Source organism: Phyllosticta citriasiana, assembly GCF_038021145.1.
Source record: "Phyllosticta citriasiana strain CBS 120426 chromosome Unknown IWZ02scaffold_22, whole genome shotgun sequence".
NCBI lineage: Eukaryota > Fungi > Ascomycota > Dothideomycetes > Botryosphaeriales > Phyllostictaceae > Phyllosticta > Phyllosticta citriasiana.
The window spans coordinates 397289-413409 of record NW_027117299.1 but is presented as its reverse complement, the minus strand read 5'-3'; the positions used below and the strand labels follow the sequence as shown (position 1 = coordinate 413409).

Below are 16121 nucleotides of genomic sequence, written 5' to 3'. Positions count from 1 at the left end.
ACCCTAACCTAACCCTAACCCTAACCTAACCCTAACCCTAACCCTAACCCTAACCCTAACCCTAACCCTAACCCTAACCCTAACCCTAACCCTAACCCTAACCCTAACCCTAACCCTAACCCTAACCCTAACCCTAACCCTAACCCTAACCCTAACCCTAACCCTAACCCTAACCTTATTAAGAATTAAACCTAGATCTTAGTAGACCTACCTAAGAATAATAAAATTCTTAGAGGTAAATAGGTCTATAAGATTAAAACTAATAATAAGGGAAATATTACCTACTATAAGGCTAGATAGGTAGTATAAGGCTAAAATTAGGAGTATAGTATAAACTATAAAGAGACTTTTAGTTCTATAGTCTTACCTATAGTTTTACGCCTACTACTAAGTCTTTCTACCTATTTAGACCTAGAAATTATATATATAGACGTTAAAACCGCCTTTCTAAATAGAAAAATAAATAAAGATATCTATATATATTAACCTATAGGCTTTAAGCTTAATAATAAAGTCTATAAATTAAAGAAAGCTCTCTATAGCCTAAAATAAGCTCCTAGGGTATAGGGATCCTATTTTAGCTACTTCTTAGAAGAGAATAACTATAAATAGCTTCTATCTAAGGCCTACTTATATACTAAGACCTTTAAAGAAGGCTTATTTATATAGGTCTTAGTATATATAGATAATATCCTACTTTTTAGTAAGAATATATCTATTATTAATTCTTTTAAAGAATTAATAAGGTCTAGGTTTACTATTAAGAATCTAGGATCTATTTTCTATTATTTAGGAATTTAAGTTACCTAGGATAGGTCTAAAAAGACTATATCTTTATTATAGGAAGGCTATCTTTCTAAAGTCTTAGAGACTTTCTCTCTAAGCTCTATTATACCTTCTAAGACTTCTTATTTATATAAGGAGCTTCCTAGACTACCTATAGACTATTAGGCTAGTAAAGACCTTATTAAAGAGTATAGATCTTTAATAGGCTCTCTTCTATATACTATAGTCTATACTAGGCCTAATATAGCTTATATACTAGCTTCTTTAAGCTAGTATTTAAGCTACCCTCTAGTAGAGTACCTTAGAGCTACTAAAAGAGTCTTATCCTATCTAAAAGGAACTAAAGATTATACTATTACCTATAAGAGTACTAGTTTTAATCTAGAATCCTACTCTAACTCTAACTTAGGGAATAAGCTTAATAGATATTCTCTAGTAGCTTATATTATTTACTCTACTAATAGGCCTATAGCCTAGAAGGCTAGTAGACTAACCTATATCTCTATTTCTACTATAGAGGTAGAATATATAGGTTATAGTATACTAGCTAAGGTTATCCTTTATATTAAAGGATTTTTAGAAGAGTTAGGTTATAAAGACCTTATACCTACTCCTATAGTCCTTAAAGGGGATAATATACTAGCTATAGCTACTATAGAAGATACTACTAAAAAGTCTAAGAATATAGATATAAGGTATTACTTCTTAAGATAGCTAGTTAAGGAAAATCTTATAAGATTCTCCTATATCTCTACTAAAGAGATGCCTATAGACGCCTTAACTAAGATACTTACTAAGGCTCTCTTTACTAAATTTCTCTCTATTACTCTATATAATAAGTTAGGGGGAGTATTAGAGGTCTAAGAATAAGTCTAGACTATTCTAGACTCTTCTAGACCTCTTCTATTACTAAGAACTTATTTCTATAGGTTCTTTTAGATTCTAGTCCTTATTCTAGATTATCTTATTACTAAGGCCTAGAATCTTCTAGTCTAGATTAATTAGAAATCGTCTTCTATTAATAGAAGAACCTATTACTAATTACCTAGAGATAGAACTCTCTAGAATCTATAGGTTTTTCTATATAAATACCCTTAGGTAGCCTACTAGTTAGTCCTTTAAGAAAGTTCTCTTATAGTAAAGAATCTACTATATTCTCTACTATAAACTATCTACTATATAGTATATAATAAAGATATTACCTATCTTTATAGAATACTACTAATAACTAGTAGTATAATCCTCCCCTTCTCTAACTTTAGTAATACTAAGAATAAAGAGAAGGACTACTTAGGCCTATTCCTTTCTAGATCTATCTAGTATTAGATTATTATAGATAAGGCTATTATTAGTCTTACCTCTTATAACGCCCTACCTATATCTAGTTATAATACGCGCTAGATCTTACCTACTAAGCTATATATACTTATTACTATTAGTATTACTAAGCTACTCTAAGGCTAGTGCTATTTAATCTATATTCTACCCCTATTTCCTTACCTTAGTATTAATAAGTACTTTATAGTCTAGTAGGGCTACCTATTATCTAGCTATATTACTAACTACTACATCTACTTATAGTAGATCTATAGTAATAAGCTAGAGTATAATATATTTATTATTTACTATTCTAACGCCTATCTCTTTCTATTCCTCTCTCTTAGTAATATAATTAAGGCTATAGATAGTCTTATTCTTAACTACTCTAGTAGTCTACCTAACTATAAGACCTAGTTTCTTACCTACTCTACTAGTACTAATATCCTACTATTTAGCTAGCTATCTAATAAGTATAAGTCTAGCTAGGGTCTTATTCTTCCTATTAAGTAGTTCTACTACCTAATCTTTATCTATATTAGAAACCTCTCTAACCTAGGCTATATCCTCTATAAGTACCTTAGTAATAAGAAGTTCTAGGCCTACCTTATCTCTTATAGCTTTACTAATAAGTAAGCTACTATAGTAATTCTAGTAGCTATCTTAGCTCCTACCCTTTCCTTACTATTTACCTTTTTTTTATATAGTAGATTAGTATTATATTTAATAGTATAAAGGGGGGGGTATTATTATAGTTTCTAACTATTTATATCCTTAGATAGATTCTATAGTTAAAGCGTTAGGCTTAAAGTACTAATTCTCTATATATACTTACTTATATTAGTACTTTAATCCTACTATTATAAGACTAGCTTACTATAACTAATTATTACTATAAGAAAGAAGTTAACTTATATATCTATATCTTAATCTCCTAATACTAAGCTAGCTAAGCTAATAGATAAAATATACTACTAAGACTATATAGCTAGCCTAGTAGCTAAATATAACTTTATATAATAGACTATATCTTTATATAGTATACGCTATATACTTTATAAAAAAAAAATTTAGTAAGTAAAAAAGAATTTTACCTTAGACTAGGTTTAAACTCTAAATCTTTAACTAAAAAAGGCGTTCTAGATAGTATAGCTAAGCCTAAGGCCTAGAACTAGAGTATAGTAAGTACTTATCTACTATTAGTAAGTATAAATACTAGAGTATTAAGGCTAAAGCCTAATAACCCTATCTTTCTAAAGAAACCCTTAATATAGTATCTTATAACTAGTTAAGTATTCTACTATACTATAGTAATAAGTTTATAGAATAAGCTTACTAAAATTAAAATATAAAGTAACCTTAAAGAATATTATAGTTATAATTCTTAATCTACTTTACTATAGACTAGATCTTAGTAAATTATATACTATATACTTTATAAAAGATAGGGGTAAGTAGTATTCTCTTAGCCCTTTATACTATATATAGGTTAGATTAATTACTAAAATAGGTTAGACTAGCTCTAATCTAGATAGACTATCTAGGTTAAAAAAAAGCTTAGACTATCTCTCTACTAAAAAAAACCTTAATAGCCCTATCTAGTTTAGAACCTATTAGTTAGATCTAGTAGAAATATCTAGTAAAGGTCTAGTAATAAGCTCTAGTATTATAAGGTCTACTAGACTATATTTTCTAGCTATAAGTAGTAAGCTTAAATAGATAGAATAATTTAACTAGAAGTAGATAGAAGCTAGATACTTTAAAGAAGAGTATAGTATAATTAAGATAATAGAAGGTTTATAAGAAAGAGTTAGTAGTAGTACCTTCTTATTACTTTAGTTACTACTCTCTATACCTCTTTAGCTTAATCTATAACTATCTATATCTATCTTATACCTACTCTAAAATCTTACCTACTATATCTTTACTTAAGTACTCTACCCTCTAATAACTACTAATTATATATTAAGTAGATTATCTTATTATATATATTTAAATTTAGGAGTAATAGTAATATAAGTAGTAGTTTAAGTTATCTATAGCCTTATTATTAATTCTCTAGCTTAATTTATAAAACTCTCCCTATAATTTATATTTATTACTAGGCTACCTTTATTAGTTACTATACTTTACTATAATATTTTACTCTTCTCTATAAAATAAATAGTATAGAAGCGTAATAGGCTAGTTACTAAAGACCTTATATAGGTTAGGCTAGCTTACTACTAGTAGATAGAAATAGTAATAGTAATCCTAGAGAATAAGAAGTAGATACTTAATAAGATAGATAATATTATAGGCTATAATTAAAGAAAGTTAATATAGTTAACTAAGTATAAATTTAGTTAGCCTCTAGGCGTAATTATCTATACTATTATCTTACTTTCCTTTATTCTAGACTAGATAACTCTATACTAGGCCTATAACTATAGCTAAAGCTAATAGAGTATCTAGGGCCTATTTATATATATACCCTATATAAAAATAAGAAGCTACCTTAAAAATACCTTACCTACTATAAATATTAAAGTCTTAATACTAAAGTCTTTATTACTAGACCTTTAATACTAGACCTTTAATACCTTACCTCTATATAGACTTACTTAAAGATATCTAGAAAGAAGAAGTCTTTATACTAGTTATTATTATTATTCTAGTCTTTAGTAATACTAAAAGCTATCTATTATACCCTATAATATATATATAAAAGTTAGGGTTTAAGTACTTCTTTAGTAGGTTAAAAATTACTACTAAAATATAATTTATACTCTAGTTAGTTTTATTTATTTAATTTTTTCTTATTTTTTTTATTTTTTTTTTAGTCTTATAGAGTAGATAGTAGACGTAATTAAGGTAAAGCTCTAGCTTATAGTAGTATAGGGTAGGCTATATAGTATTAGTAGAGCTATTATTTTTAGATAGCTTTATATAGATATAGACCTTATAGGTATAGAGTAGGTATATAACTAGGCTAAGTAAGTAGTAGGGTAATAGCTATAGATAGGCTTATACTATAGTAGATATAATAAAGTATATATATATTTATATAGAGTCTAAGTAAGTACTAATAGTACTAGAAGAAACATGATTTAGTAGGCGATATAGCTAGACTCGTAAGAGATAGACGGAGACGTAATAGAGTTAGGTTAGAAGTCGCGGCGGCTGCCCTGCTAACGCCTACCGCCCACCGCTCACCGCCCACCCAACTCGCTCCTCACCTCATCCTCCTCGATCACGTACACTCCATCTATCCCCCGCCGCGCCGCCTCCATCTCCACCTCTACCTCCATCGTATCATGTCACCAGCCGAGACATGCCCTCGTTTCTACCGCCAGACCTAGCGGACGATCTCGCCGAGCTTAAGCGCCTCACCACCGAGCCTGACAACGCCCGCCTCATCGATAAGTATGAGCACTTAAGAACGCGCATCGCCAATCGCAACGACTTCTCCGCCCAAGACCTCTTCAGCCACCTCTCTCACTCCATCCAAGTCTCCATTGCCAAGGCAGCTCTCGAGTTCCGCCACAGCCGCGTCTCGCTCAGCCTGCTACGCCAAGAATGGGACCTTGATAAAGACCGCATTGCTGAGCAGTTTCCGCTGCAAGCAATTTCGTCCAAGACCTTTATTGATAGCCTTGCGCGACTGACGCCAAACAAATTTGAAGACGTTCTTGAGGAGCTTGAACGAGCCAAAGCCACGCGTCTCAACCCTCGCGTCAAGAACACGCGTGGAGTCTCGCGCGACCCGTGGTTCATCGTCAATGACATCTCGACCGTGAAACAACTGCCTGGCATGAGCATCAGACCCGCCCGAGCGTGGAAGCGCAAGGGCTCCGGACTCGACACGATCAGTGAGACGCCCGAGCTCGTTGCACAGCCACAGGATCAAAACAATGCGGACCAACAAGACCTTGTGCAACCCAACGTGACAATGAGGAAGCGCGCCAAACTGACTCATTCCTCTTCGCCCTCTGCACGCAGGTCGCCTTCGCCCCAGCCACATCATTGGGATGGACAGGCGGAACGCGACCATATTACGTTTGGCGAAGCCAGCGAAGACTCAGACTCAGACCGAGACTCAGACTTGTTCCATGGCAATAATGGCGGAGATTCTGCAGAAGAGCGCGATGTTGAGCATGCTCGGGGCGAGAGGTCCCGGCCCCGGTCCCCAACGCCACTCTCCGACACCGACGATGCCATGTTTGACGGCGGTTTGGCTGGTGCAGAAGCAGACAAATCCTGGAGAGGGCTTCCTCAGCTTCCAGGATCGCCGCCAGCGTATCCATCCCCCATCTCCAACGGTCAAGCGGCATTCCCCGCGTCGCCCAAGTCAAGACAACCTCGGCTGTCATCCACGGAGGATTCGCAGTCTGAAAACACCAGCGAGCCGGATGTGGCCAAGGGCGAGCCGGGCAACAACGGTACGTCGGGTGCAGGCAACGAGGTCAAACAAGAGCCGGGCAAGAAGAGTACATCAGGTACAGGCGAACAGGCAAAAGAGGAGGAGCCGGGCAACAGGGACACATCGCATGTAGAGGATAAGCCGGCCAAGGATGCGTCGGGTACAGGCGACCAGGCAAAAGAGGAGTCGGGCAACAGGCACACGTCGCGTGCAGGCGAGGAGCTTCAAGATGAGGGCTGGTTGTCGCATGGTACAATTTGGAAGATCCTGGAACCCTTCGTACTCGAGGGCACCAAGCTTCTGGACATATCACTGGACGCGCCGCTGAATCGTCCGCTCAACTTGGCTGCAACGGTCCGAAAAGTCATTGTGCCCTTCAACAATGTCGGGCACTGGGTCCTCTTCTCCTTCTCATTTGTCAACAACACGGCCGTTGTATACGACTCAATGCTCTGCCTCAATGCCCAACGCTTAAAAGCCACGGCTATCGGCATGGGGAAGATTTTAGCTTCAAATATTACATGGACGGTTGAGATAGACCAGGAAGCACATCGGCAGACCAACACTTGGGACTGTGGCATCCACATCATGGTGACATGCCTCTATCTCTGGGCTGAATGGCTTGTGCCGCGACGCATTAACAGTCAGCTGTGGCGCGTGCTTTTCCGCTCCATTTGCCGCTCCGTTCCTAACCACAACCCCATCACAAAGCACGAACTCGATACCATGATTGGCCCGCAGAGCAAGCAAGCCGAACTGATTGCCAGGCATCAGCAGGCGCAAGCCAAGATGACACGCGCGGAAACGCTGAGCGTCGAGGCAGATGCCGCCCTCTGCCTGCTCCGCCACCTCCAGGGCGTCGTACAGACTGAGCAAAGCCGCCACACCACGGTTCATAGGGTCGCTCAGCTACAGGAAGAAGTCCAGGAGCGCCGCAGCGACGTCACGGCTTACAGGGCTAAGAGAAAGTTTGGCGCCGAATCACGACTACAGGAAGAAGCCGTCATCAACGCGCTCAACGCGGTAGCAGAATCAGCAGAAAAGGATCTCAGAGACGAGCAAAGGCGCGAGCAACTATGCCGACGGCGTGTGGACCACGTTTCTTCCGCATCACGACACGCGGGTTTCTTGGCCGCACAGATCAAGATGGCTATGAAGCAGGCCAACCAGGACATCAAGGATGCTCTAGCGGCCTACAAGCATCTACAAGAATACTTTAACCCACTCATCAATAAATAAACTACGCCTTCTTCCTAAGTGCATTAGTACGCCATGCTGTGCCGTGCTACGCCACGCCGCATACCGCTTTATTCCTTAGCTGCACTACTACTCTTTTACTTAACATCTACTCGCCTATAGTTTAGTCTACTCGTTACTTACATAGTATTCGATTTACTTACTACGAATGATAGTAGCTCTAGCTGCCCTAAAATCTAGCCGTTACCTATATATTTATCTAGTACGCATGTACGCCTAAATTAGTCCGTTATTAGTAAGGTGCATGCTATGCTTACTACTAAGGGGGATACGCTTACTTACTTATTAATTAAAGAGGAAAGAGAAAGGAGGAATACTACTCTTATAGTCTTTATTAGCTATATATATATCTCTTATAGAAGGATAACGGCATAGTAAGCTATATACTAGCTATATACGCGTAAAGGGGCGCGTATAGGTAGGAGAAGAGGGGTAAGAGCTAGAAAATAGATACTATATAACTATCTAATAGACGTATAGCTAGTTAATAAAAACTAGTTTAAAATAATCTACTATTCTAAGTAACGGCTAAGCTACTTCTATTATTCTTTATATAGCTACCGCTCTACTTTTTCCTTTTATATTATTTAGCTTTACTTTAATAGCTACTATAATAGTATAATGCCTATAGGCTACTACTAACTTAAATAAGAAGGTAGTAGAGGTAATAAATTAGGTAACGGCTCTAGTAATACCTCTTCCCTCTAACTAAGTAACTAAAGTATAGGTATAGGAATAGTAGTAGCATTACTTAACTATATATAGTACGTAGTACTTAGTAAAGAGTCTTAAGTAGTAGGGAATATAGGCCTAGAGTCTAGTCTAGACTACTACCTTTAAAACCTAATAGATACGCTAAACTTCTTTATAGAGCGTTAGGAACTTTATAAGGAGGTAAGGTAATAAAGTAGAATAGTAGGGCTTATAAGGGCATAATCTAGATAGGAGTAGTTACCGTTTTAGTCTTTATAAGAGGATGGCGCTTAAGTAAGGTTATAATAGTAAGAGAGGGACGTAATAGTAGTAGCTAATTAGTAGAAATACGCGCTAAAGGTCTAGTAGAATAGCCTACTAAAAGTCTAGTAATAGGATCTAGTAATAGTAAGGTCCCGTAAAAAGGTCTAATAGAAAAGCCCGCTAAAGGCCTAGTAATAAAGTCTAGTAGAAAAGCTTACTAAAGGTCTAGTAATAGAATCTAGTAATAAGGTCTAGTAACTAGATATAAGGGTAGAGTAAGGTATAAGTATAGTAGTAAGTTTAAGGAGTAGTTATATTTATATAGTTTCTACCCTACGCTAATTAGAGGTCGCGCGTAATAACTTTAAACGTCTTAAAAGCTAACTACATATATAGTAGGTAAATTACTAGCGCTATACTACTAGGTTAGTTAGGCCTAATTAATTAGGGAGGTAGGTAATTACCTATTACCTAGATAGTATTATGTATATTATAACGACTAAGATAGGTTAGTTACCTACTTATATAAATAGCGCGATTACTAGAGGTAGTCTAGGAAATGTCTAATAAGTTACTACCTATAATAGAAATACGTCGTACCTAGTTATATACTAAACGCGTACTATCTTTATCTTCTATAGTAAGACGTAGGTATATATCCCTATTATTTCCCGGCCTCCTAACTATAAAACGGCTATATATTTAGAGGGAAGATATAAAGCTATCTTTACCGTTACTAAGGTTATTACTTATAGAATCTAATATTATTTCCTTAATGCGAGTAATAGTAGCATACTACTTAAGGTAGGCATAGTAGGAGAGGTAATACTATAAGGAGGGATAGAAGGAGGAGGAGGACTAGGTAATTAAGTTAGTAACTAAGTAAGATTCGCGTTTACCGGTTAATATTATAGAGATTAGTAAGGTTACGTGTGAGGCTAGGTACGTGAGGTAGTAGAAGGGAAACCCCGAGAGCTTAGTCATAACTTAAAATTTTAAGAAAGAGTTCTTAAAATTTTGAGTTATGACTAAGCAATGAAGAACTTCAAGTCTAGATGGATTCCGTCACCACACCAGCCAGCATTCAGAGAGAAAAGACACTGTCTGTACCAAAATGAGCTCAGAAACCAGACAGCTCAAGTTAAAAGCCTACTGTCGCGTACCGCCGCGCTATGGGCCTGCTCGCTCAGCGCGACGCGCCGTCCCGCTACGGGTTTAGGAACCAGGCAGAGCGCTTAGTCCATTTCGGCCACCCACTTGAAGAGGTTTCCGACATGGCTGCCGCCCCCGACTACTTGTCGCTGTGGCTGGCTGGCAAGCACGAGTGAGTGCTCGGCCACGAGGGACAGGGCAAGCTGAGGTCAAACAGATCAATCATCGCAGGGCCCAACGGAGTGTTAGACAGCGTGGGCCATGTGCGCCGATTCTTGACCTCCGCGACTCTACTTAGCCGTCCCAGATGACAGCGCTTTGTGAATGAGAATGCCGCTGCCGCCGGTTGGGGGCGAGATGCCGAGGACGCGCGCAAGTCTGGCCTGCGGCCCATAGGCGTCGAGAAGCCAAAGCCGCGGGGCTTTAGGCATGGGCATGGGCAGTGATGGTGTGTGGTCACCAATGTTGATTGGAGAATTCGCAACGCAGAATCAGACAAGCGGTGCCGTGGTAAGATGGGTAGAATATGAAATAAAGGGCTACTTTCAGCGGTATTAAGCTATTCCTTGGTAACTCCAACAGCGCAGACGCACATTGACGTGGACTTTTAGACGGTCGCTCGTAGACATGAAAGAAAATAAAAGAAAAAAAGATAAAAAAAAATAAGACAAGATGGCGTTCTATTGACGACAAAGTACACAGTCATGGTCCGAAGGCAAATGGCCAAACAAGGTGATTGCTTGCGCCTGACAGGAAGCCAAGGCCAAGTGGAACGGTTTGTGACAATCTCGGTCTTGGGTCCGTACGGCATCGCGCACCGCACGACCAAGTTCCCACAGAAGATGGAACAAATCCAAGTCGCCGTACTCGTGCAACCTGTTGATCCAGATGATAAGCTCCATGACCTTGACAAGCATGTCCGCGGCTTGCTCCAGCTGTTCGTCCGTTGCATCATCACATGGGTCAAAGCAGGCGAGGGTCGTGCAGCGGGCTCGCTCTCTTCGTGCGGCTTCAACGTCGCCGTTGCGCATGTGGTGACCAAGCGCAAGGCAGTGTGGCTGTAGACGGCGGTGCATGTAGGGTTCGACGTTGTAGCTGCCCAGTTTTACGATCCAGACTGCCAGGTCATCCGTTTCGGCGTGGGGCACGACTTCGGTCGGTGTGGGAGATCGGTGACGCCATTGCTTGAAGTCACGAGGGATGAAGACGAGGGAACTGGGAGGGGTGGGCGTGGAAATGTAGCCGCTGAGCGGTGTTTCGGCAACGCATGGAGACGCTCGACGGCTGGGACACAGGACAGGAGGGCGTGGGAGTGGTGAGGATCTTGGCACCTGGATTTGATCATGCTTCAAAGCTGGTGGTTGGGGAGGGGCATGTGTCTCGTCCTGCACTTCTTGGGCAACGGAATATGCTGGCGGTGGCGGTGCTTGGCGTAAATCTTTCCATTGCACATTGGCCCAATCCAAAGGTTTCGCAGGTCGTTTGCTGTGCTCGCACACAAACGCGGTCGCGTCTTGAATGAGACTCGGCAGCTTGTGTTTCAATCTGTTGAGGCTGACTTGCGCATAGCTGCTCCACTTCATGTAAGCCGTGAAGCACTTGGCCGTGGACAGGGATTTGAGTCCGTTGAGCAGCTCAGAGGCCGTGCGACTGCAGGGTTTGATGAACTTTGACGGCGCAGGCATGGAGACGCAAAGATCTTGTCGAGTCTCGAGATGAAATGTAACGCGGAGAACGTGTCCAGCTTCTGAGAGACCAGCGGTTTGAATCGCGCGCGCAATCATCGGCTCTTGGATATCGCTGAGGCTGAATTTCTGGACATCGGGGCCGCCGCGCCGCACAGCAGAGAGCGGAATCCCCAAGAAAACCTGCCTCCGACGGGGCCCTTTGGCCGATTGTACTCTGATTGTGGTCGCCAGGTACAGACAAGCTTCACTGCTCTCCTCATCGACTCGCGCCATCAGCTTGACGGCCGTGTCCTGGTTGTTGATTGAAGAGAGAGAACCGAGCGTAGACTTGACCGAGTCTGAAGGTTCGATCCATTCGAGGAAGACGAATTCGTGTATGAGGGGTTGAGCCATCTATGGTTGTCAGCAACGTCAACAGAAAAATAGAGAGTAAGTCTGAGTTGTTCCCCGGCACCAGCGAATGGTGACAGATGCCCGCCCCTCCCGGGCTTTGGAAGAGCAGCCCTGGCTCCCTGGCTCTCTGGCTATCCGCGGAATCTGGCAGAACCGGGCCACTGCACGCAGCCACAGGGTAGTACTGGGGAAGAGATGGAAGAAGCAAGGCGAGGGCAGTAGAGCCGACCGAGTCGTTGCAAAACCGGGCCACTGCGCGGCGCTTGGGCCGTCTCTTCCGAGCAATACCGGACCACTGGCGACGGCGAGAGGGCAGTACTGAGAGACCACGGAGCGCGCAAAGGCGTTGAAGAGTATGATCAGAGAGTCGTCGAGGCAGCCTGGCCCGTGATTTCAGACGCAGAGGACACGGGACAGACGAACTTTGACGCGATGATGATAATGATGATGAGCGGCGATAAGAGGGAATGAGACTGTGCAGGCGGCGGAAGCGCAGAGTAAACGAGACGGCGGAGAGATGATAACGGAGATTGGGGGGAGCGAATGTGAGATGGAGATGGAGGTGGAGATGGATGGAGTGATGGAGTGGTGGAGTGAAGGAGGAATTTCGGGAGGCGGGGAGGACTGGAGGTGGCTGGGCAGCGGATTACGTAACAGTCCGCCCTTGCATCGGGTCGGGTCGGAGTAGAGAGACTACCGCAAGATAGAAGCGCCACCGCAATGCAAACCCGGCAGATGACGGCCGCTGATTGTCAAGAAGCTGCATACGTACTCATGCTGTAGTCGTGTTGACTTATCGGCCACCTTTTCATCGGGTGCAAGCTGCACGGTCGGTCATGTTGGTTCCACCATCAAATTTCGAGACCAGGGATCCGCCGATTTCTTCCGCCGCCATTGTTCTGCAGCCATCCATACATGTACTGTACAAAACTTCCACCTGCCGCAACAAAGGTCCCTCAGACCCGACAGCATTTGCCGTCTCTGACGCGCCGCCGCCGCAAGCATCGCCAGCTGACTGAGGCGCTGCAAAGATTGCACGACAAGCACCAAACGTCAAATTTTGAAGCGCTGATGCGCAACTCGGCCGTTGACAGGCACCCCTTCCCCCACGTCAAGTTCATGTGGCTGCCGCGCGTCAAGTGCCTCGACTGCCCGGCAGGACACGTCCAAGCAGTACGGCGCCGAGCCGCGCGACTGCATGGCAAGGCGCCGAGCTCTGTGCGCGATGATGCTGCGGGAAGCTGAAGGCTGACTGCAAAGGTCCGTTTCCGAGCTAAACGAGGGAGAGTAAAAGTGAAAAGGGCACGAGGAGACGTGCTGCACGTCCAACGTAGCCTGCACCCGGTGCCAACGCGTTCCCAAAAGCCTCTACAGCCACTTCACCAGTGTCAAGGAACATGGAGACGGCCATGGTGCTGGCGGTGGCATCCACGAGGCCGTGCCAAAGGCGCATCACGTCCAAGGCAAAATACCCTGGGAACAAGAACAGTGCGGCTGCTGACAGGGCAGAGAGGGCGACATTGTCTGAGCAAACGCCCAATCGCGGAACCCTTCCCTCTTTGTTGTCATCGTCGTCTTCATTGTCATCATCGCTGTAGACAACACCATTGCCCAAAATGCAAGCGTACTACAAGCTTCGGCTAGCCAAGAAGTGCACGCGTCGGAAGAGGGGTTTCTCTGGTTGGAAAATGCGCCGGGCAAGAGAGTGGGTGCGAGCAAGGCCAGAGGGCGTTTGCTGGATGGAAGGCTGCGATGGTACGTTATATGGAGAATGGTGGTCGAGATGAGTTGGAGCGATCGGTGGTCATGACGGGAGGGTTAGGATGATGATGCAGGCTGCAACACGGCTGTTGAGGCGAGGTGGACGCCTGATCTGGACGCGGTCAGTCACTGCCCCAGCTCTTCAACGTGGCCATGTGCCTACCCATCGAGGAGAGCCTCGAGCCGTGCAAACTTCGAAGCCTTGTCAGCGACTGCAAAGAGAGTCTTTTTGGGACTTGTCGCCGTACCAGAGATTTGAGCAGACGTGGGCCATCAGAAAAGCTTCTCTTCTGCGGCCTGGAAAACGGACAAGGCGGTCGAGTCGTTGATAATGGACGGATTTTCCGTAAAAATGTGTCCAGACGTCGGCGCAGGCACGGAAAATGGCGATGGACTAACGGTCGATGCAGCTGGCCTTGGCTCAGATCTGGGCTCTGACCAATGACTACCGGTACCGCTGCATGTGTCTACGACGGGCCACGAGCTGAGCGAGGCAGCTCCGGCTTGAACGAATCCAGGTCTATTATGTACCCAGAGTTAGCATTCGATCCAAGCCTATCATGAATTGTGCCAAAAGCAGGCCTACCTTGGCAAAGCCAGAGCATGATTCTGTTGCGACAGATGATGGGCATCCCAGTGCCAATTTGTATTGACCTCGTTGCGAGTTTCGTTCTGGCTTCGGCTCTGACTCGGTTGAAGCTGACTTGTTAGATGGCTCGTGGGCGCGGTGCTGGGCGCGCGCGCCTTGTTCATGCCGCAGAGCGAAGTCATGATAGACGGATGGATGCCGTCGCAGGAGCCAGTACCCGTGACGGCCGCGAGTCTGCTGCTCGACACGACGGTCTGTTGGAACGCACTCGCAGAACCGGCCCCTCGCGGTCTTGTGAAAAGGCGGCTCCTCGGACGACGACGCGGTGGCATTCCGCTTTAGTGGACGTATTTCAAGGGGCTTGCCAGCGGGCAACGGCATAAGTGGTGTGCGCATGGGTCGTGCGGGTCGCGGATGAGGATCTAAGGACAAATGTCAGATTTCGGTATCTTCCGGCGGCGGCGGGGCATCTATCTACCGTTAATATTGTATAACAACTAGCTTAAGGAGACGCATACCGGTTATGTTAGTAGAGATGTAGTACTAGGATAGTTAGGACATTAAGAAGTTAAAGATAGAACTAGCTTATACTTTAAAGATACTAAGCTATAATAAAGATTATTATATATCTATATATATAGTAGAGTTAATAGTATTATAGGTTACCCCTTTACCCTAGTAATCCTTCTTTATTTTCTTACTACTTCTTCCCTTACTATTTAGGTTATAGAAAAATCTAAATTATAGGACTCATTATATTATTACTATTTAATAATTAGTTAATAGTAGGGCGCCTATAAGTATAGGCTAAAGTAGGTATATATATATAGCTTAACTTCTATATCTATAGAAGGATATCGTTAAAGAAACTACTTTACTTTTAATACTACTATAACTCTACTACTATACTACCCTTATCTTATAAGTTAGACCCTCTTTATTCTAGTTTACGCTATCTAAATTAGGACTAGTAAGTAGCGCTTAGATCTCTAAAGACCCTAAGAACTAATTATATTACGCGTAGTATAAACCTTAAAGAGGGTCTAAGAGTAACTTAGCCTATTTTATATAAGAGATATCTTTAACGCTATAATAACTTTATTTAAAGCTATATATTACATACCTAATAATATTAGATTACCTTAAGACTACCTATAATTAAAAGCCCTATTTTATTACTATATAGGAATATATCTAAGTACTTCTATCTCTTAATATTATTATTAAGATACTAATAGTACTCTACCTCTATTAAGCTTTCTTACTAAAATTAAGACTAGCCCCCTTAAATATATAGAGTAGTACCTTAAGATACTAGGAGAATTATATATAAACTAGATAATAAACCCTAATTATAATAATATAGATAATAACTCTAATAGTAAAGAGGAGGGCGATAATAGTTCTAATAAGAAGTTTAATAAGGATAATATAGACTAAAGATTAACCTCTATAAGGTATAAATCTACTCCTAATATAGCTAGAGGTTTACCCTAGGCTTTATCTTATTAAGGATTCTTATAAGATAGAGTTATAACGTTACTTCTTAGAACTCTATATTATCTAAGTAACGCGCTAGGCTAATAATATCTTTTAGGGCCTATAGCCTTATTTATAGAATCTAACTAAAATAACGCGTAAGGTTATACTCTACTTTAGATATAGTATTAAACTAGAGCTCTAGGATAGTTATTTAGATTAAAAGATTATCCCCTAACTATAACGCCTTATTACTAATACTAGATCTAAAACTTAATATAAGGTTAGAGCCTATACTAGATTATATATAAAGTTAATTATATTAGCCCTTAGGCGTAGA

The 16121-nt window shown here is 42.1% G+C and overlaps 3 protein-coding genes across 3 annotated transcripts; 1 reads left to right on the top strand and 2 right to left on the bottom strand.

Annotated features, from left to right (window-relative positions):
• Positions 1-5285: 5285 nt before the first annotated feature.
• Positions 5286-7945, top strand: IWZ02DRAFT_465802 (uncharacterized protein; the record flags this gene model as incomplete). Its single annotated transcript, XM_066768473.1, has 1 exon — positions 5286-7945. A coding segment is annotated over exon 1 (2324 nt), but the record flags the coding sequence as incomplete, so codon positions are not given.
• A 2216-nt stretch (positions 7946-10161) lies between these two features.
• On the bottom strand, positions 10162-13363 carry IWZ02DRAFT_495181 (uncharacterized protein; the record flags this gene model as incomplete). Its single annotated transcript, XM_066770112.1, has 3 exons — positions 10162-10254; positions 10678-11952; positions 13325-13363. The coding sequence occupies 3 exons, from the start codon at positions 13361-13363 to the stop codon at positions 10162-10164; spliced, it is 1407 nt and encodes a 468-aa protein (XP_066617710.1).
• A 332-nt stretch (positions 13364-13695) lies between these two features.
• On the bottom strand, positions 13696-14840 carry IWZ02DRAFT_157307 (uncharacterized protein). The gene is made up of 3 exons (XM_066762017.1): positions 14821-14840; positions 14300-14772; positions 13696-14233 (listed from the first exon to the last, which is right to left on the bottom strand). Exons 2-3 carry the CDS (start codon positions 14632-14634, stop codon positions 13987-13989), a joined length of 582 nt encoding a protein of 193 aa, XP_066617709.1. The 5' UTR covers positions 14635-14772; positions 14821-14840; the 3' UTR covers positions 13696-13986.
• Between the last annotated feature and the right edge of the window lie 1281 nt (positions 14841-16121).

Coding starts and splice junctions, on each gene's coding strand:
- IWZ02DRAFT_157307 (XM_066762017.1), bottom strand. CDS start 14,634: ATGCCACCGCGTCGTCGTCCGAGGAGCCGCCTTTTCACAAGACCGCGA. Junction 14,234..14,299: donor CATGCTCTGGCTTTGCCAAG/GTAGGCCTGCTT, acceptor GGTACATAATAG/ACCTGGATTCGTTCAAGCCG.